This window comes from Anopheles gambiae, chromosome 2 (assembly GCF_943734735.2).
Source record: "Anopheles gambiae chromosome 2, idAnoGambNW_F1_1, whole genome shotgun sequence".
In the NCBI taxonomy this organism is placed as follows: domain Eukaryota; kingdom Metazoa; phylum Arthropoda; class Insecta; order Diptera; family Culicidae; genus Anopheles; species Anopheles gambiae.
Genome location: NC_064601.1, coordinates 14541097 through 14562303, shown reverse-complemented (window position 1 = coordinate 14562303; position 21207 = coordinate 14541097). Strand labels below are relative to the sequence as shown.

General features: G+C 45.7%; 1 protein-coding gene across 3 annotated transcripts in view; it reads left to right on the top strand.

Annotated features, from left to right (window-relative positions):
* LOC1281035 (arrestin homolog) overlaps positions 1 to 21207 on the top strand; it is a 45019-nt gene that overhangs the window by 15475 nt on the left and 8337 nt on the right. For 2 of the 3 annotated variants that reach the window (XM_061652050.1, XM_061652051.1), the window contains exons 2-7: positions 6499 to 7135; positions 9292 to 9336; positions 11482 to 11646; positions 12214 to 12334; positions 13500 to 13647; positions 13987 to 14372. In XM_061652050.1, coding sequence (XP_061508034.1) covers positions 7065 to 7135; positions 9292 to 9336; positions 11482 to 11646; positions 12214 to 12334; positions 13500 to 13647; positions 13987 to 14372 — 936 coding nt within the window. In that variant the 5' untranslated portion in view covers positions 6499 to 7064. The remainder of the gene's footprint in view (positions 1 to 6498; positions 7136 to 9291; positions 9337 to 11481; positions 11647 to 12213; positions 12335 to 13499; positions 13648 to 13986; positions 14373 to 21207) is intronic. The other variant, XM_061652052.1, reaches the window with a different exon arrangement.

The window sequence follows — 21207 nt, the reverse complement described above, 5'->3', positions numbered from 1 at the left end:
TGTGCCACGGAGAAGGTTGAATGAAGGGTAAAATGTTTACGTTTTTCTGCGAATTTCGGTTGTTACCGTAGACAAAGCTTTTTGTAAGAAATGTGTGTAGCAAATTGATGGCCGCCAAGAATGGCAGGGGAAGGAATTAAGCTGAACAATCTGAATTAATTTATCCAAAGAAATTAATAAAAATAAGACATAAATTCACACTAATCGAGTGCAATCGCCGGTACAAGCACCTGGCTCCCCGGAATTTAAGCTCTTTACTGCTCAAAAACCAGTTTAATTGTCCGTTCCATCGCTGTCGATGCTGCACTAATTGGAACAAACTGATGAAAAGCCCTACCACTTACACGTGCGCTTTCCAAGAAGCAGAGCATAGTTTTTTTTCTCTCTCTCGTTTTGTACCAGATGGGGTCCAGGTGAGCAATGTCACACTTTTTCCCGGAATGTACCAAACCCATGCCCACACATGCCCGGGATGCCCGCTACACGCGACACGGAAGGGCGGGAGCGTAGCAATGCAGCCTCTCCATCGTCATTATGCTGTAATTATGCTTCCGAGTCGGCGGACACTTTTGCCAACGAAGCCAACCCAGACGCTGTCTTCATCGGCAAGCAAAAGGGGGAATAGGAGAGCGCCGAGTGCCTTTAACGGGCTTGCCACCCAGTCGCACGTACTCCAAAGCGCTGCCATAAATTCCACCGGAGTTCCAGCACCAAGCGGCCCAGATGGTGGCCACTGCTCGCAGCCACATCCACCCCGGGCAGAGAAAACGCAGCAGAGAGGCGTGCAAAAAAAGAATGAAACGCTGATCACTTTCACCATGGTGGTCGTGCGCTCGGTTTGACGTCACGCTGCAACTGCATCTCGGCTGGAATCGACGTTTTCCGGTACAATTATCAGGAAAAACACTTCCACACCGTTGCGCGAGGGTGCCGCCGCATTCGTTCGTGGTACTTTTAGCAATTTGGCACGAAGCTGCCCACAGCTTCCGCCACAGGGGAAAGACGAAATGGGGCTGAAATGGGGACTGAGGCGAGGGAATTTAATTTCCATACACCTTCTAATTGCGATCCTCTCGGTTATGGGATCGGCTAATTCACCCGGTGCATTCCCGGCCCGGTCCAGCTGGTGTAATTGGAAATTTAATCCAAACCGAAACACACACACACACACACACACACACACACACACACACACACACACACACACACACACACACACATACACACACACACACACACACACACACACACACACACACACACACACACACACACATACAAGTGACGATGGTTCAGATAGGTAGGGCAGGATTACCGAGCAGCAGAGCAGGGCTGTTAAATTGTTGAATGCTTTTGTTGGAAAATGTGTGAAAATGACCGCAATTAGAGGAGGTGCTGTGTTGGATGGATTATTCAGCTGAGTGGTGTGTAGTGTGCAACAATTTCCAGTTGCACCCACAAATGTTGGCGACTCATCGCATTGTGCATAGTCCATACAATATGCAACTGACCCATTACTTCCAATTTCTGAGTCGTTCTTGTTCTATAGTTCAAAAATTCGAACGAATCAAGCTCGTTTAAACACATTCAAATTACAGAAAGGTGTTTTCAACAGTATTTTACGACAGCAAAAGCGCCCAAAACCGTTCATACTCAGCTATCCTGCGTCGCCATTTTTGACTCATCTATACCGTTGTGTAGAAATACATGTAGAAATACATGAAAAGTCCTGGCGTTTCCTTCAGGCAGTATCGATTCACATTTTGAGCTTCAATGTTCCACAGCTCACAGCTCACAGCCAAAAAACTTTGCAAAACAGATGTTTGCGAGCGATTACGCATTTTTGTTTTAACATCCAGCTTCTGCTGCTTGCCTGGAGCGTACTTTTTTTTGCTTTTGCTGCCAATCAGCATCCTAAATTTTCATCCATTCTCTTTTGCTTCAACAAAGTTCTTTTCGTGTGATTTTGCTTCCACTCCCGTTTTAAAATCAATCACCACCAGTTTCTGCCGATGCGCCCCAATTACTGCTGTGCGAAACAAATCAAACTCATCGACCGAAGAAAAAAAAACCCCTAAGCAAGCGAGGTAAGTAAGTAAAAGGGAAAGACATGTTGAATTTCAAGCAGCAGGCCACCGCTTGTTGAATGATGATCAGTGTGTGCGGAAGCATTCATCCATCAACGGTTGGGGCGACATTTTTGGCAACCGATAGGGACCGACTTTTCCCGACCCATTACACCCATTACAATTACAAACCTTCCAGGCGCTGCACGTGCCATCGGCGGCAACTTCGGTTTATTGAGTTAAAACACAAACACACACAGCCGGGCAACTTTTACGACCCATGGTTTGTTTACGCGTCGGCAAACGGGGGGGGGGGGCGGTGGCGGTCGTATCGGCCAATATTTGCACAAAGCACACAGGTGCAGCTCATAGGAACATATGTATTTATTTGTGCTCGAGTCGTCGTTACACATTACATGCCTACACCTCTCCCGGCCGCCACATTGATGAGCGATGGTGAGGCCAATTCGCACTCGAGTAGCCGTCGCCGCATCGGCAAAACAACTTTTGCTGCAGCGTGTATTGTTTTGTAATGTTTTCTTCGTCTTCTGCTTTGATTTTACAAGACTCTACCAACGGCGAACCGTCACGTGAAGGTTGTTCCGACCGTCCTACAGGCAACCTATCGACACTTTTCTATCGCTTTTTCAAGGGCCCTTCACACGCGCCCGATGCACCGAGTCAATTTGTGCGCGAAAGTAATCACATTTTTGCGATAAAAGCACATTTATTACTTCCTCGGTGCTGCTGCTGCTCGCTCGTCCGACCGGTGGTTGCCTCTGTGGTGTCGTGTCGTGTGATAAGTGGCATATGACAGCAGCAGCAGCAGCTAGGGTCGACTCCGGCAAAGGGGAAAGACAACGCTCACACCCCGGTGAACGTGCTTCAGCGATGAACAGATCGTAAGCAATCGAGTTGACACATGCACCTTTGGCAACGTTTAGCCAACGCTCTTCTGTAGGTAAATGGTGAATGGTTAAAGTTGGTTCTATTCAAAGCAGCTGGGTTGGTTCTATTCAGAGCGTGCCCAAACTATCAAACAAACTTGTTTATTTGTCAGAGCTGGTAGTGCTGGAGTTCACATCATTAGTCCACATCTTCCTTGCAATACGACAGCAAGCTTGACTTTCAGCAGCACAGAATTCATGCTGCCATCCACTAACTGCTGCAGACTGTTTTACCGTCGGAAGCAAACGTGCACGACAAAAGATCATTTCCGGCCTGGTGGGCACAATCGATTCTGCACAAAAGCAATGCTTTTCCGACGCAAAGAAAACACATCTACCCAACCAACTGCCACACACGCACACACAGAAAACCTCGCCACGATCGTCGTGATACGGCAGGAAGCAAATATGCTTCGCGTCAAGCGGTCCCCATTGAAACGTGGGAATGATTGAAACGCTCGGCTCTCCGAACGTCGAGAAACTATTCTTAGCAAACGGAAATCTCGGGTCGAACCGTGCCAAAGGGAAGGGGAGAGTGCACAGTTTCCGTCTTTCATCTCATTAGTCATTGGATTTCCCGTTTTTTGGGCCGACGCAGCCATGGAGCGAGAAGGGTTTAATGAGGGATGGAAAGTGATGGCGCTCATTTCCCGAAGCATGGCCAGGCTTGACAGCTGTGTGTGATGTACGAACATTTGCACAATGAAAGTAACCGACAAACGGGGGTCAGTTTGGGTTCAAACCTTTGTTTATTTTGACAAACAGTTTGGAAGGTCCATTCGGTCTGTGTTACTTTTGGTTTGGTTTTAATGCGTTTTCAAGGGCCGCCCGATGTTCAACTGACGATGACGGCACAACTGTATGACGAGCGTTGCTTAATGCTGCTTTTTGTGAGTTCTTGCAATTTCATAAGATTTTTCGAGATACAAACAAAACAACCACACACCAATACACCGACACACAATTACGCTTACATTGCGCTTCAAGCGTGAACCGGCGTTTAACATCAATTGTCAAGTATGCTCTCCGCCATTGTCCCACCGAGGAAACCAACAGCGAATGCTAAGGAGGGGGGAGGCCGCTCTATTGATCGCTTGCTTTGCGAGGCTGTTTATTTGCACAAAAACCCCTCCGCCAAACCCCCAAACAGCCCCTGCCAAACCGAAGCGACGGAGTGTACATTTCCGGAAACATCGGAAGCTACCGAGTCGGGTGGGCAAAAGTTTATCGTTGCCTCCTCGTTCACCGAGTTTGTCGTTGCTGCCCTTGCCGAAATTCGGCATACTACCACCACTACTACTACTACAACTAGCGCGACTGTTTGCCGAGAGAGAGACAGAGAGAGAGAGAGAGACAGAGATACAGAGAGATGTCACAGGCAAGACAAACTTGCTGCACCCTCACCACACACAGCACAATCGCAACAATGCACGGCGTTTAATGTAATCGACACAATCGACTTCCAAAGCACGTTTGATAACGTTCACCATCTGGTCGGCCTGCCGCTTTGTCGACCCTTTTCCGTCGGTTTCCATCGCGCCCTGCCGTACGGCACAACGGTGACGCATTCAAGCCATCCGATCCATTGCGATGGGATTGACGTTTGCGAGCGTGACCACCGCCGGTAGACTGTAGATGGTTCGCAAAAGCAAACTTACCCCATCGGATGGTGGGGTCGATGCTTCCGAATGCCACTAACATGCAGGTGTTACTATGAATCGCAAACAGGCGGAACAGTCTTCGAAGGTCAGGCGAAACTCGGGGCCTCTCGTTCTGTGAAACCTTAGCGTGTGTGTGTGTGTGTGTGCGAAGCAAACGAGCAACTTCTAAGACCGCAATGGTGGTTTGTTCAAGCGAACTTTAGACGCTGTGGGTCAATTAAAACTTTCACGACACGTACTGGGCTGAGGGGCTAAAGAGGTTTGCGCGATGAGCGATAGTAAACTTTGGCCCACGTTTACGGCAACGCTGTCATCGGTTAGCAGATGTTTCTTTTTATTGTGATTCAATCGATCGATTTCCACGGTGTTGGAACATATTCGTTGATGTTTGTATGATAGAGTAAGTTAATCTTCGTCATCGAGTGTCGTGTGTGAGTGTATCATGCATGGATCAGTTAACGTATAATTTATGTGGGAAAAGAATCCCATCATTAGTTGTAGTTTTTTTTGTTGCAGAGGTTGTACTATTTCAGCTTTGAGTCAGTAATTACAGATGAAATTAAACCAATAGGATATATAAATATTGTTTTGGCAATAAGGCAATCAGTAATTAGCTTCAATCAGGCTATGGATATACATGTTGTCCCGTCAAATTGAACTGTTGAACAATTTAAGAATCATTAGCAAAAACCCAAATTTCACTTTCAAGCAATTTTCAAGCACCGACTCTTGTTTTAACTACTTAAACAGAATAAGATTGCAGCGCTTAAAACGGAAAACATTCCAGATAAGATCCAGAACTCTCAACCCCCAATTAGACCGTAATGAGCACTTACCATGGGCCTCTGGTGCAAAACGGCTCTTTCCTAGTAACGCTGTAAAAATGTAATAACAACGTACATACCTCAAATAGACGTGTTGAACTGTGTTTCAACAAAGCTCCCAAGCGCCTGTATTCCTGTACCGAATGAGTGTACCTTTGTGCCAAACCACATGCGAAGCCTTCTCCTTTCACCCTACGTTGCTATGGTTTTTTTTTGGGGGGAATATTTCACTCTTAATAAGCAACCCATTTTGCGGTTCAAATTAAACAACACTGATGGACGTGCCATAGCACAGATCCCGAGACCGAGCAGTTGCCGTATGACTGTTGATGTAAGTTTGAGCTAAAACCGATACCCAGAAAAGGCTCGTACGCACAGCAGGTTTACAATGCGACCAACCTTGTGCAACATTTCCTCGAAATTTCACCGCACACAGCACAGGATTTAAGCTGCTGCTGGGAGTTGTTTGTGTCGGTTACGCATCCTAACCACGGTCCGGCTAGTACCTCCCATCTGGCCCAGCAACTCACGGGAGCTCTGGTTTGGACTGGTTTGGTAAAATATTACTTCCAGCTGAAAGGCAAAATAACCGTGCATGCTCGTTGAACGATGCTATGCATTTTTATGTTCGGCCCCTTCTGAAACGCTTCTGGCAGCCATCAGCACCACTCAGCTCAGAAATTAGGCAGATAAATTTAATTTCAACCAACCGTTTGGCTCGAATGGCTAATAAATTAGTCAGCTCCCAGAGGCCTGGCCTTAACAGGATTCATGCTACACACCGTGCCCACCATGCCCACTTTCAATTAGAACAAATGGCAACGGGAGCATCGCGTTAATTGTGTTACGCCGGACGCATCGATCATACGAGCCGAACGGAGAAAGGCGCAGACGAGTGCCAGACAACCGTTCTGCAACGGCCGAAAGTGTGCCGGTGGGAGTGTCATCTTTCATCCATTCTTACACACTGTCACACTCTTCTCTTCCATTATCTTTACAGCTTCATCGATCGTCCCAGTCCATCTGCCCGGGGTGAGCAAAATCGATACCGCTGCGATATCATCCTACACGTTTCCTGGGCTGCTCCGGCGGCGACTTCCTTCCTTTGGTACCTTTGTACCATCATGAAATGCTGACTTCTTTTATTGCCGGCAACTGCTGCCGCCTTTGCCGCTGCTACAATGGAAGCCGAGTTGTCCAACCATCGCTAGGCGGAAGAGCAACATAGTGCACCATACACACACACACACAAACCGCTATCCCAAAGGACGGCGCAATGCTGCAACCTGTACCGTCGCCGTGCACCATCTACCGACGCCTGCAAATGTCTGTCAGCATTTTATCGCGCCGGCATCAGCACCTGAAGCAACAGCACCGGCACGACGGTGCACGCCTCAGTTAATACCGTCTCCAGCAACGTGAACGTCGCGTGAAGGACACCAGGCCGGACCCGGCGGTAAGGCTGCGAAGAACGAGACGCCCTGTGCACCCTTGCGTCATCTGCGGGAGAGGCCGGCACGCTTTAAAAGGCTATCCATCCAAAGCGAAGAAGTGCACGGCGCAACGATGTTGAAGGAACGGGACGACCAAGATCAGGAGATATGCAAAGCACCGTCACCATCGTCGACGGAGGACAGGTAAGGACCGTGAGATATAGGTGCATCGTTAGCGTCTAACGTGCTATACCTTTAGGTGGGCCCAGGCGGGATGGTGCTCAAATTATGCTTAACCGTGCTCGCCGACGCTTGATGCGTGTTTGGAGAGGGCGTGTGTGTGTGTGGACAAGATGCTCGGTTGCAGTGAAAAATGTGACCCACATTATCACACGGTCGCTGTGTCGGTGTGCCGCTGCGGCAAAAAGCGTACATTGCCCCATGCTGTACCTGATTCTGCAACCCGGTTGAAGCTGTTCTGCAAATTTGCTTTAATTAGCGTGGAGTGTTTCCAGTGCAACAGACATTATTTCTAGGGTACTAGTTTATCTCAGCATTTCCAGTACAGTTTCTTACGGGATTAGTTGAAAACCATGCAGACACAGATGCCATGGAGACGATGCACCGACGATTCTATTTCATTACTTCTTCCAAGAGCACCATTCCGTAATCTCGCACAGCCTCCGGAGTCTCCAGCCGGCAAACAGTTTCTTACCATAAGTGTGCTGCTGCTCAGTGGAGCAGCTCCAAAGAAGCATTTATCCTCATTGCCGCCAACTCCCAGCCAGCTCGTTAGCCGTTAGCAAAACAATCAATAATGTATCCGACGCCCCCTTGAAAGCTTATCGCCGTCCGTACGCTGGCAACACGCGCCCTGGGAGCCCCGGGAACGGAATTAAGGACGCAACACATTCTCTGATTTAGACCAGGGCCACTTCGCAGCGGGCATACCGGTGCCATAAATTGCACCCGGTCGCTGTGTGTGCCTGTGTGTGCCTGTGTGTGTGTCGAAGGACAGTTTCGATGCAATAAAAGCAGACAGTAATATTTCCTTCCCATTCCCCGGTGCTGAACGATTCGCACGTCCTTTCCCCTCAATAGATGATCATTCATTCTTGGGGTTCCCTTGGGATGGGGGGTACCGCGCGGGTGTTACCTCCACAACTCCACAGCCGGCAACAAACGGTGCATGTAAATTTAATTCCACAACACAACGGCAAAGAGGACTATCTAAGGAGACAGACCTAGAGACAGGCCTTCCATATCGGATCGGAAGCAAAGCGTCACGTTTCAGCGTTGAACATAATTCTTACGAGTACCCACCTTTTTGCCATTCCATTCGTTCGCATCCGCCTGCCTCCTGTGTATTGGACTGTGTGTGTGCCTGTGTGCGACTCTACCTGTCCCTTTATCTTGTTCGGCCTGCTTTTGGACCCATTTCGGGATTCACATCCGGCAAACCGGATATATAAGACACATATCTGTCTGTCTTGGCTGCCGGAAACTTAGCGCCGTTTTGCAGACGTTCGACAGCAGAATACAACGAACAAAAACACACACACGCACACAAAACCGATGACAGCACAGGTGGTGTGGTGTGAAGGGCAGCAAAGGTTATGAGTAAATCTTCAAAAGGTTCGGTTCGGCGGCAATATTTCTGGAAGCGCAAACCACTCCGAGCACCGCCGAACGCCGTGCTGCTCGTTTTACGAAGAAAGCAGCTGGGCAGAGTTTATAGGCTGCTCCCTGGCGACGTCTTCTTCTGCTCGATCTCGACCCATCTCAATCGCCAAGGGAAAGTGCCTGCTTCCGGTGGCCGACTTCCCTAATATCCTTCGTCGCAGCGAAAGCGGTGCTTATATTGGTGTGCGTATGCCTGTTCCATCGTCTTGAGAGTTTAACCTAATTCTTGCCGTTGGTGGTGGGGTGGGTTCGGTTTTCACCAAGCAGCCCGTTTGCCGTGATGAATTAGATTACGAAACCGTTTCGTTTTGCACACCGGCCTTGGAACGGAACGCTCCGGGTTGGTTTGATTTGTGTGCGGTGATAGCAATGATGACTATCAAATATCAAACACCGCACAGAGCTGAGACGTGAAAGCATTCGTTCGGCGCTGTGGATTACCGGTTTGTGCCACTAACGAGCAAATGGTTAAGCAAAACTTTCCCAAGGCTGTCTTGTTAATTACTCTAGAAGCATATTATTTATCCTTCTCGATACAAAGTAGCTCACGTTGAGCTGGTGGGCTTCATTTCCACTAAGGAGCAAACAGAAAACCCCCCTTTACCTGAACCGAAATTGAATCGGAAACTGTTTGACATTCTTTTTTCTTTCGACTTCCTTTCTTTTGTATCCCACAGAAAGCTACACGATGCGTCCGATGCGGATCCGGTTGGCTCCCAACGGTAAGTAAATGAAGCATCTGCGCCTTACCATCACCTCCTAGCCGGACGCCTCCTGTGCAAACCCAATTCCGGTTTGATTAAGCTCAAACAAATAAACCAACACATGGAGGGAGCACAGTTTCCCTTCGGGGCAAACCAATCTGACAGTAAATAAATTGTAATCCAGCTTAAATTCCTGATGCCACCTTTGCGGTAGCTGTGCGGGCCAAATGTGAGTGGGGACAAAACGTCTGCATAAATGCACCAGGAAACGCCACAAATAATGGAGAACCGCCGACTGTGTTGAGCCAGTGTGTGTGTGTGTCGCAAATCTTTCGCATACTGCAACAATGGGTAAACATGAAAAAACACACCATACCACCACTGCACACCAGAAAGGGCTGATATCCAGGCCAGCCACATTTGCCACCACTCGTCGTCACCTTTAAAACCATCCACTGCCCTCCTGCCTTCCGGGCGAAAACCCAAAGGAATGCAACCGGAGTCGGCGTTGGTGTGTGTGAGTGTGTATGTGTATATTCCTGTGGTTTTGGGTATCCAGGGGAAAATGGTTTACCATTCCCCTAGAGCAGTAGCAGTGCGCGGTAGTCGTCGGCTCCCCATTTTGGAGTATCGGATAGGATTGGACACAATCTATACCTTCCACGAGAGGGTCGAGGGTTTGGCTGGATTACATGCTTACACCACCCGATCGGAGTGAACAGCTTCGATGCTTGGCTTAAGCTTTCCCCTTCCCTGCTCATTCGGATAAGTGGCGTGTAATGCGGTAGTTTTGATAGCACACGCTGCACACTGGCGCTTTGTGCCATTTTTCTTCCTCAACGCTAGAAGTCACACCGGCGATACCGCTCGCTGTTTCACTGCTGCTGGTTGTGTTGGGTTACGTTTTTCATTTTGTTGTTTTTTTACTCATCTCCTTTTTCTACTCTATTTTACCATGGTGAACTTACCTGCAATTTACTGCTAGAATGACTAGCGAAGGTTGTGTTTTCCGTTTTTTTTCCACTGAACTCCCAACCCAGTCCAAAGCACCGTAGATGGTGTGAGCTCTCGCGAGGGCTCTTAAGGTATGATTTTTTTACGAACACGAACGAAATAAATGGAACGACCGGATGGGGGAAACGAAATCTTTGAGGCTTCCCTTGCGATTGCAGGATTTAGATTGGTTGGGCTTCGAAACCGGATTAATCCGTACCGAGCGGGAGTATCGGCGAGCGAGGGTAACATATTCCATGCATTAGATAAATTGAATTGTGTGCGCGATCGAAAGCCGCATTTCGATTGCTTTCGCATACGTTTTTTTTTTTTAATTTTGTAAATCCCATTTGAAACATTTGATGCTTTTGCCAACGGCGAAACAATAGAGTAGAAGCCCAATAACATTTTACGCATTAAAAAAAACACACAAACTAATTACACTGCCAGGCACGGTTCGGTTCCAAAAATAAACTCCCACCGAGTGCCTTAAGCGGCAGCTTCCGGATTAGCATAAAATATCACTCCTCCCCGATAAGCCAACCAGTTTTGCAAACACACGCACAGTAGCATAATAAGCTAATGCTGATTTATGTGGGCGTTCGGCGTTAATTCGTTTCCCGCACGCAACAAAGTCCCCAAACGGTATAGAACAGTCTGTAATATGTGCGGAAAGAGCGATAAAAACCATTCCATAATCCAAAACGCTAACTTATTCCCCAAGAGTGTTCGGTCCGCTTGGGAAAATGAACAGGTGCAACATGTCTCCGAGTCGCGGCTTAAAGCTGTTGAAGAGATTGGGGTTTAAAACCAATTGCTCTGTACAATAAATGCAGAAGATTTGTGGTGCCGTGACCAGGATACACCTATCGAAAAGGCTCTTCCGTAGAGGCTCTATCGACTTTTTTTGTTACAATTTAAATCTACCCACACAAAAATTCCTTCCCATTTCGTGCTTTCAATGCAATCAGGCTTATTCAGGGGACTCTTGACTGTTGCGGCTCACATAAAAAAGAAAGTAAAAACGAGACATCACATTTTTCCGATTTGCTTCCAGCGCGGAGCGGCAGACCAACAAAGCTTTCCACACCCAAACGATCGATTGCTTCGTTCGAAATTGATTCTAACCCGATAGTACAACACACCACCGTTTTCCGTTTCCCTTTTCAGGGTGTACAAGAAAACTTCCTCCAACCAACTGCTGACGCTGTACCTGGGCAGCCGGGAGCTGGTGGCGCGCAAGGGCGTCATCGAGCCGCTCAAGGGCGTGCTCTACATCGATTCGAAAATCATCAACGAGGCTAAAATTTACGGCCAGCTAACGCTAACGTTCCGGTAAGTCCGTGGGATGGTGGTGTTGCTCACAAGCTGGACCAACGGTGTTTTAATCGCTCGTCAAACCGACCGGCTTGTCCGGTTCAAACCGGCACCTACCGGCAGTGTTAGTCTGGGGGAAAGATTTCAACACCCTAAAAGGGATAGAACTGACGAACAAAACTTCCGCCATGCTGTAGTGTCCCGCATTTCTTGCACTAGATAAAAAACTTGCCCCGGAACGACCACTTCCGAGCAAGTTTGCCCAGTCCCATCACTCCTCCTGTTCGGGTGACGCATTCGAGCCGGGGGGAGAGATAAGAACAAAAAGAAGCGATCTTACATCCTGAACAGCAACAACAACAACAAAAAAGACACAAAAAGAAAGCAAAAAAACACACAGTAATTAATTTTCCCTCCAATACCGTGCTTTATTAAGTTTGTGTCTGTAATTTTTCTTCCCCGCTCGTTCTCTAACACGCCCTGTGCCACCCGATGGATCCATGCAATTACGCGCCCGTGTATCCTGCTTCTTCGGTAACAATAATCGCTCCCGAAACACAACGACCTCCCCCCTCCCCCACCCAGGTACGGACGGGAGGATGAGGAAGTAATGGGACTAAAGTTCTGCAATGAAGCCGTTATTGCGCTGCAGCAGTTTTGGCCACGACCGGTAACCGCCGAAACGGATTCGTTAACACCCCTGCAGGTATGTGAGTTAAAGGGAAAAGTTATGCTATAATTAAGCGACCACCACCCATCGCACAGAGGGATGTAAGCAGGGGAAAAGCATGATAAAACACAGCTTCCAGAAGGATTATAAGAGCGATTTCTTTTCCATGTTCTAATTTTGTGTACGGGAAAATCCGTACAAATGGTTACATCCGTTCCACTTCGCTACAAGGAAATGCTCTTCAAACACACACACACACCCTTATCGAATGTCTGACTTTTTTTTCTTTTTGCCTAAAGATGCACCCTTTCTACGAGATCTGGAGCAGTTTTTTCGAAACATTTTCAGTTAACTCTGGGGAGGCCAATAGAATGTTCCCGCCCTTCGGTTTAGTGTATTCATACGTTCCTTTTCGGTGCAAAAAAGCCATTGCTTAAGGCATGGTTCCCAAATATGTTTTCCCATGTGAGGCGAGCAAAACAGATACGTTGTTTACCGTGCGCAAAGAGCGCAAACACAAACAGGGACCATTTCACGAAATTAATATTTTTTCTCCCTGCCTGGCGAGCCTTGGCAGGGTTTCTCAATATCGCCCAACGCGGTGGCGCTTGGTGGAGCTCAGCTCTTCAGCAAAGTCAGCTAAGTCAGCTAGGAAGTTCCATGAAATCGAGCCGAGAGCGTAATGTAGGTTCGTTTTGTTTTGTTTCCTTCGAACGAATGTTTTGAGGAACCAAACCATGAACCAAAAAAAAAATCCATACCACAACAATAGCATCAAGAGGTACCACGTTAAGTAGCTTCCTTTTTTCGACTTTAACAGAGTAGGGAGCGAGAAACAATTTTGTTTTGTATTTTTTGTATTTTTTTCGCTGTAATTGAACACTGGCTATGTAGTGTCCCATGCGAAGCTATGTATTTTTTACATTGAAATTTGATCAGCCTCTACAATCAACCCAAACCCTCGATAAGCGCAACAAGCGCACAAGGGCACCATTTGCGTTCTCTCCCCCTGTACATCTCCTTTGTTGCGCTAAAAATAGCCATTCCGCACACGTACTGTTGTGCCTTTATCACTCACCGATAACCGCGCTAACCTAACCCCCGTTTTGTCTGTGTCCTGTGCTTTTAACCTGTGCCGCCGGAATATCCGCCGGGCTGCAACAAACACCACCACTGCTGCAACGAAAAAAAAACGCCACAGGAAGCGCTGCTCGAGCGGCTGGGGAAGAATGCGATTCCCTTCGCGCTGGAAATTGGCACGCTGGCCCCACCGAGCGTACAGCTTTTGCCGGCCAAGCGGTACACCGGCGCACCGATCGGGACCAGCTACGACGTTCGCGTCTACACAGGTAAGTGCTCCCAATTTCCGCCTCCATGCAATGTTGCGCGAAATGTGGCGTAAGGTGTTTAAAAAAACAGAACCATCGCGCTGTAAATATGACGTTCCAGCCAGCGTTGAAGGGCGACCAAAGCCATCGTGTGGCAGTCGGTCGAATGTGACACCTTGTGTCCTGTTTTTTGCTTTTTCCTGTACAAGGGCTAATTGATTTACGATGTCCCTTCCGGTGAGGTTGATTGTGTTTCGCTTTTTTGTTTCTCTTTGTTGCAAACAATTTTCCAAACATGCGACCGGGAACTCGGAACGTCGGGACTGGGACGCGCCCGCACGCCACTGCAAAAACGCTCAGCAGCCGAAGCATCCGGTGACGAACGTGTCCAGCGGAGATCAACTGTGAGATTAGGTATAAGATTAATCCATAAGATCTGCCTTGATAGTACCAAAGCGCCGGCCGCACTCGAGACGGCCACCGTCAACAACTCGTACGGCGGCGATGCGTCCGGCGGGCCGGCCGGCCCGAAAAGCCCGCCGGCGCTCATCCCCCAGGCCTCGATCGGGGCGGACACGAGCGCGCAAAGTGCGACCACCATCCCCCGGGCGCTCCGGTTGCGCCTGTCGCCGAAATCGCTCAAGCTGTCCTCGCTCCACCGGCACAGCAGCAGCGTGGACAGCACGAACGGGGGCATCAAGTCGTACGGCGATCATGCCATCATCGAGCTGACCGAGACGAACAAGGTGAGTGTGTGTACGTTTATTTACATGTATGTTTGTGTGTGTGTGTGTGTACGTGTGTGGCAATGTAATTTATTGCGAAAGCCTACGAGGAAAGCCTTAACGGCTGGCTAAGCTCTACGCTTTCAGGTGTGCAGGATGCGGGAAATGAAATGAAGGATAAAATGAATCCAATACAAACTGCAATCAATTCTCGGCAAAAACAATAAAGAATACGGGAGGGGGAAGGGAGGAAAGAGACGTTGTCACACCGTTGTCTCGGGATTGGATTGGAAGGTGTGTGTGAGGTCGGTGTGAGAAGGTTTAACTTATCAAAAAAAAAAAAAAACCGGCTACCGAAGAAAGAGGTTGCTACTTCGGCGAATTGTTCGGTTTCGAATTGAGCCCAAATTTAGGATTTTTGTTTTCTTTTTCTTTCGTGGCCATATCCCTTCTATGTTTTATTAACGAGAAATGTTTTCGTACACAGTTTAGCAAGAAAAACACATAACGGTTTAGTGAGAAGATGGATGTTTTATTTTTTTATTTCTTTGCCTTACGCTTTACGTCACATTACAGAGCATTCTGAGGATTTTTGACACTTTTCCATGATTTCCAAGTATTGTTGAAGTAATGTTGTGGGGTGTTTTGCTTGAAAACCGGTCGCTTGAGACGAATTCAAAGACATGCAAGCAAACGATTGGCGCTGCTTTTTTTGTTTAATTTTATGTTTCGCACACATACCTTCCTTAGAATACTTTAACATATCTCCACTGCCCCTGCCAAACAACTGTTGAGTCTGGGTGTATTTAAATATCGAACCGAAATAAAACGCTCCCACAAACATTGGGGGCTGAGCAGGTAAAATGAACCCACACACGCGAACAACCCTCGAAAAGGTCGTTGTCTAAAACACAACGTTGCTGTGTATGTTCTATGGCCGCAAAGTAAATCATTACTAGCTGTCAAAATGTAACCACACACTACCGCGAGCACACCCAACAACAATCACACACAGGGCCAGTGACGCAAGCGTAACGTCTAAAATTAAGGTGATTTTCGTAAACTACCATGCGTCTCCATGAAAAATGGCAATCATAGTGCTGCTACCGGAAACCCATACATTCTGCTACTTTATTGCCAAACCGATGGAATTGTGACGCAGGCAGGGAGACTTGACCCCGGTTAGGCAGCAGGCCAACAATGCACAGACACAAGCACGCAGATAGTTATCATACATCGGCCCAAATGAGATGCGACAGGAGATCTGACTGGAACGGCAGGTCAAAAATACCCGCTGCCCTCGCTAAACAGGATAAATTGATGACAAGCACTTTGGCCGACAGTTGCGTCAGTTTCGGGGAAATAGTAACTACCGCACGGGAAGTAGTGCTCGCGAGTAGTAGCAGCAGCAGCAGCAGCAGCATCATCATCATCATCACCGTCGGTATGTACTTGGCCCATCGCGCACAACGTTGCGTATCATTTATTCATGTCCAGTGGGACCAAATTTAGCGCACAAATGCTACACACGCTCGATAATGACAGTGGCATAAGGGATAATGGCAAGGACAGTGCGTGCACGCACACACACTGTCACTTTTAGCGGTAAATGGTTGTAGTTTGTTAAGGGTGGAGCTATTTTTAGGTCGCCCGAATAGCACAAAAGATCAGCACAAACTTGCAATGCGAACAATAGTACACCGGTTGAGGGTGACAGCAAACGAAGCCAGCCAGTCGTTTTCTTTTCACTTTTGCTTTCCACCGTATGTGAGATCCTGTGCGGCTTGTTTCCCCAAAATCTGCGGCGCTATCCAATTATGAAGGTCATTATTTGCCTTTATGATGAGGGATGATTCCGGATGCGTCCTCTGCTGGACATGCTTCCAGCCGGGTCAGGGCATCTCGGGCCAAAATGGAGGAGTAGCAGCAAAGCGTATACCAAGAATAAACAAAAAAACAAACACTTAAATAAAAACTGACCGCATCTCGAGAGGGATACCATTCCGGGCCCCACTACAAGGGCTCGATAGCCACTCGGAACGTTGGCACAAGAACAGAACATTGTCCCTTCTGTCCCTGGGTGAGATCTTCCTCTACGAAACACTAAGCCATCAGTGTTACCATGAGTACGGTACGTTCGAGACGTAAATAATTGATACCGAACAGATGCTTCTTCTTGGGTGGCTACCAAGTTGTTGTTGTTGTTGTTTTATTTTTTTACGAGGCTTTTTAGCATTCGCCTCTCGTAATTTAAAATTCAGAAATCGCTAATACTATTTGAGATACAAAAAAAGAATAAATTAAAAGTTCAAGAAAAAGAAGAAAAAATTACAAGGGTTATTATGGTACTGGTGAAAGTTGAAAATGTTTGTTAATTCTAGTGCTTTTTTCATTTCAATTATGTTTTTATAAATGTTTTTATCCATATTTGCTATACTTGTTTGTAGAGATTGGTTTCCTTTAAAAAATTCAAAAGTTTTTCAATTTCCTTGTAATTGTTGGAAAGTACAATATCCAAATGATCTCCAAGTCTGTGTTTCTGCCTTTCTGCGGAATATCCAAAACAATTAATTAAAATGTGTTCCACCGTTGTATCACACCCACAAAATGGGCAGATTAACGGTGATTCCTTTTTTAGTTTGTATGTATGTGTAAGTCGGGTGTGTCCAATTCTCAACCTTGTTACCACTCTTTGATCACTGTGATCTAGTGGATCGTTCCAAGGTGACGTGGTTTGTTTTATTTTTTTAAGGTTGGTAATGGGTGATTTGTTCCAAATGTTTTGCCAGCTCTGATTTATTACCCCTTTCCACCACAAGGATGCATCGCTTCTAGAGATAGTTCCATCTACATGATCTTTGATCATCCTACCTTCATTCGCAAGACGGTCAGCTACTTCGTTTCCTGCGATTCCTTTATGCCCTGGTATCCAACAGAATTCGATTGACCTGTCTTTTGATAGTGATTCGATAGTTTGTATGTAGGGGTTTCGTAAGGATCCTTTCTCTAATGCCTTCAGAACACTAGCGCTATCTGTGAAAATAACGTTAGGTCTGTCATTTACGGTCGCTTCTTCAGTTGCTATCATAATAGCAATAGCCTCTGCTGAGAATATTGATGTGTTCTCCGGAAGCTTAATGCTACAGCGAGCATTTGGCGATGTTATGCCACAGCCCGCAGAACTGTTGTAGACCGAGCCATCAGTATAAATTTTGTTATATATTTTATATTTGTTGGCGATGAGCATTTGATAGTTATGTACTATTTGTTGTTCGTGATTGCTTAGTTTTTGCAATGTCCAGTCGATTGTGGGGATTTTGTCGTACCAAGGTCTAGTCGAACAGCTTGTGAGTCTAGCTATGTTGGGCATGCTGTGACCTGTTAGTTGTTTTAACACCTTGTTGGCTCTATCTACAAAAGAATTTGCTTCGATTCCTTTTTCAATGAGTCTGCCAGCTAGGTTTACTATTTTAAGGACTACAACATGGTCGAGAGGTAATTGTCCACTTTCACAAAGTACTGCGGTGTTTGGGCTAGTGATAAAAGCACCTGTAATTTTTTTCAGAGCAGAGTGGTACATTGGGGCTAGCTTGCAGCCAAAGTTGGCATCGCCCATGGTAATGAATTCAATGCCGTACAATAATTTTGGAACAAACCAACTGTTAAAAATAGTGAGAAGTGTGCGTCTTGCCGATCTCTTATTTCCACAACCTAACATATGCAGAATATTTAATCTGCTTTTGATCATTTTTTTAACGTAGAGAAGGTGTTGTCGAAATTTTAACCTTGAGTCAATGATAACTCCTAAAATTTTGACTGCTCTTGCGTTTGGAATTATATCGTATTTAATTTTTATAGGTTTAAGTGTTCGTTTGTGTGATTTATTGCATATATGTAGAATTTTACTTTTTGTTGTTGATAGATCATGACCTGTCAAGCAGCACCAATGATGAAGTTTATTGAGTGCTTTTTGTAGTTTGGTTCTATTTTTTGTTTCAGATTTGTCCGAAGTAATTAGTATAATGTCATCAGCATAAATGAATGTGTCTATATTAGTAGGTATCGTTTGTAATAAAGACTCCATGCTTATTAGAAAAAGCGTAGGTGATAATATAGCACCTTGAGGGACACCGTTCTCCAAAACCTTGATGTTAGAGGTATATGATCCAATCAGTACTTTACAGGTCCGGTCTGTTAGGAAATTTTTTATAAAGCGCGGTAAACTTCCTCCAAATCCCCATTTCTTCAATTGCTCAAGGATCGCCGGACGCCAGGTACGATCGAAGGCCTTTGATAGGTCAACAACTGCACAATCAGTGTGATAATTTTTATTTTTAGCCTCAGTGAGAACGTTTTCTAAACAAGCAAAATAAGTCTCTGTACCACGGCCGATTCTGTAAGCGTGCTGTTTGTCACTTAACAGATTTCTGCTCTCTAGCTCCTGAATTAGTCGTCGATTGACTAAACGTTCCAGGACTTTACTCATACAACACAGCAAAGAGATTGGTCGATAACTGTCTACACTTAAGCTGTCTTTTTCTGCCTTTGGAATTGGGACGATCAGACTAGTTTTCCAATTATTTGGAATTTCACCTGTCCTCCATATGTTGTTATATATTTCTAGAAGGCAGTGTAATGCACGCTCAGGAAGCTGCTTGAGGAGTGGATAGCCGATATCGTCTATACCCGCAGAGTTTCCTCTACATTTTCTCAAAGCCCAGATTAGTTCTTCTGTGGAAAATGGTTTGTTATACGATTGATTATTTGTATCAACAAATGATATGGATGATATAGTTTTAGATTTGTGGCGTTGAATGAAGGTAGCTGAGTATTTAGAAGTTGCAGATGCCTCATAGAAATGTTGTGCAAAATGTTCTGCAATGCAGGATGGAGAAGTGATTGGTTCGTTGTTGTTCAACAGTGTTGGAAATGAGAACTGACTATTTCCTGTCAAATTTTTCACCATACTCCAAACTTCTTTGCATGAAAGAGATGGGTCAATGCTTGTGACGAATTTTTCCCAACTTACTTTTTTTGCTTTTTCTATTTCATTTTTGGCTATCTGGTTTGCTTCTTGGTACTTCAAAGCTAGGTATGAAGTATTCGGGTTGTTACTGATAGTGCTGGCTTTCCTCAATTTCCGTAGAGCTTTTCTTCGTGCTGTTATTGCTTTTTCAACCGAGTCATTCCACCATGGTACCGACTTTTTGGGAATTTTGCCTGACGTTCGTGGGATGCTTAGTTCTGCTGCCATAAGAATAATACTGCAAAAACTATCAACCGAAAGCAGTGTTGACCCATCAATAGCCCTGTCGATAAGGAAACGATAACTAGACCAATCAGCCTCATTATATTTCCAACGTGGTCGCAACTTTGGCCGCGTATCCCCATGCTTATCAAAAATGAGGATGGGGAAGTGATCACTACCGTGCAAATCCTCCTCTACTACCAAGCTGAATTGTTCAGTGGAACAAGACGACACAACGCAATGATCAATGCATGATCCTGTGCCGTCGCTTGGAGATATGCGAGTGGGTGACGAGTTTTTTATTACTTGTAAATTGTTCAGGTCAAAAAGGTTATGGAGAATTTTTCCTCTAGTGTTAGTTCGTGTATTACTCCAATACGTGTTAGAAGCATTTAAATCGCCTACAAGTAGTATTGGGCCATTTATTTGGTTAAGAGTTTGTGTTAAGTATAAAGAAAGTTCGTTTGTGGGGTGCATTTTATTAGGGAAGTATGCAGAAACTATGGTAATATCAAATGGTACTTTTGTAGAGATAGCTATTAGTGGAAGGTCGGATGAGATGTTAAGCTGTGTGTGCGAAATGTTCTTTCTAACACCTAGACACACGCTGTGTTGAAGTGTTGGTTTGTTATGAAATCTCCACGTGTAATTGTTCAGTGGACTATGGTGTAGAGTATTAGGCATATGGTTTGTTTCTTGAAGAGCGATAAAAGAGGGATTATGTTTGTTGATTAATATTTTAAGTTCGTCAATATTTTTGTTCATGCCTCTGATATTCCAAGAAATAATATATGGAGAAATATCTATATTATTATTTTTTGAATCGAATTGAAAGTCATATGAAGAAATAGCAAATCATTATTATCAAAGGCTGATCAGATATAAATTTTAAATTAGTCCGTTTTGCGATTTTTCGAGCGTCTAGTTGTTTTCGGTTTAACAAATTCAGAGCTGTTTTCGTCCGTATTCGGTATAGTTTTATCGCTGTGTTGTTCGTCTGTGGATGAGTATGAGTCAACTTTGCGTTTTTGTATCGGTTTATCGTAGGCATTGTCTCCGTTATCAGTATCTATCTGCGTGTTAAGGTTGCTTGCAAGGTTTACGATGTGTGCGTGGGATCGCGTCGGTGCAGTATTTTCGTTATCTGAGCTGTCGATGGGTTCGGATGTAGCGTTAGTATTAGTTTTTGGTTTGATTGTTTGCAGATACATGTGTTTGAGCTTGTCATTATCTTTTTGCAGTTTGTCATTAGCTTTCAAAAAGATGTCCATTTTTTCTTCGAGTTGGGATACTTTTTTTTTCAAATCCGCTATAATTTGATCTTTCACAGATTCTTGTTGTGCGTTTTGTATTCTCTCGTTTACCGAATGGGCTCTTTTGTTTTCAAAGACGGATTTGGCCTCTGTATAAGAGATGCTGTTGTCGATTTTAATTTTGATTATCATTTGTTCGTCTATGTACGTTGGGCAGGATCTACTAAGTGAAACATGGCTACCCGAACAGTTTTTGCATTTGATGGGAGAAGAGCAGACTCCGTGTTCTTTTTCACCGCAATTTGCGCAACAAGTTTCATGATTGCATCTATTTTTAGTGTGGCCTATGATGAGA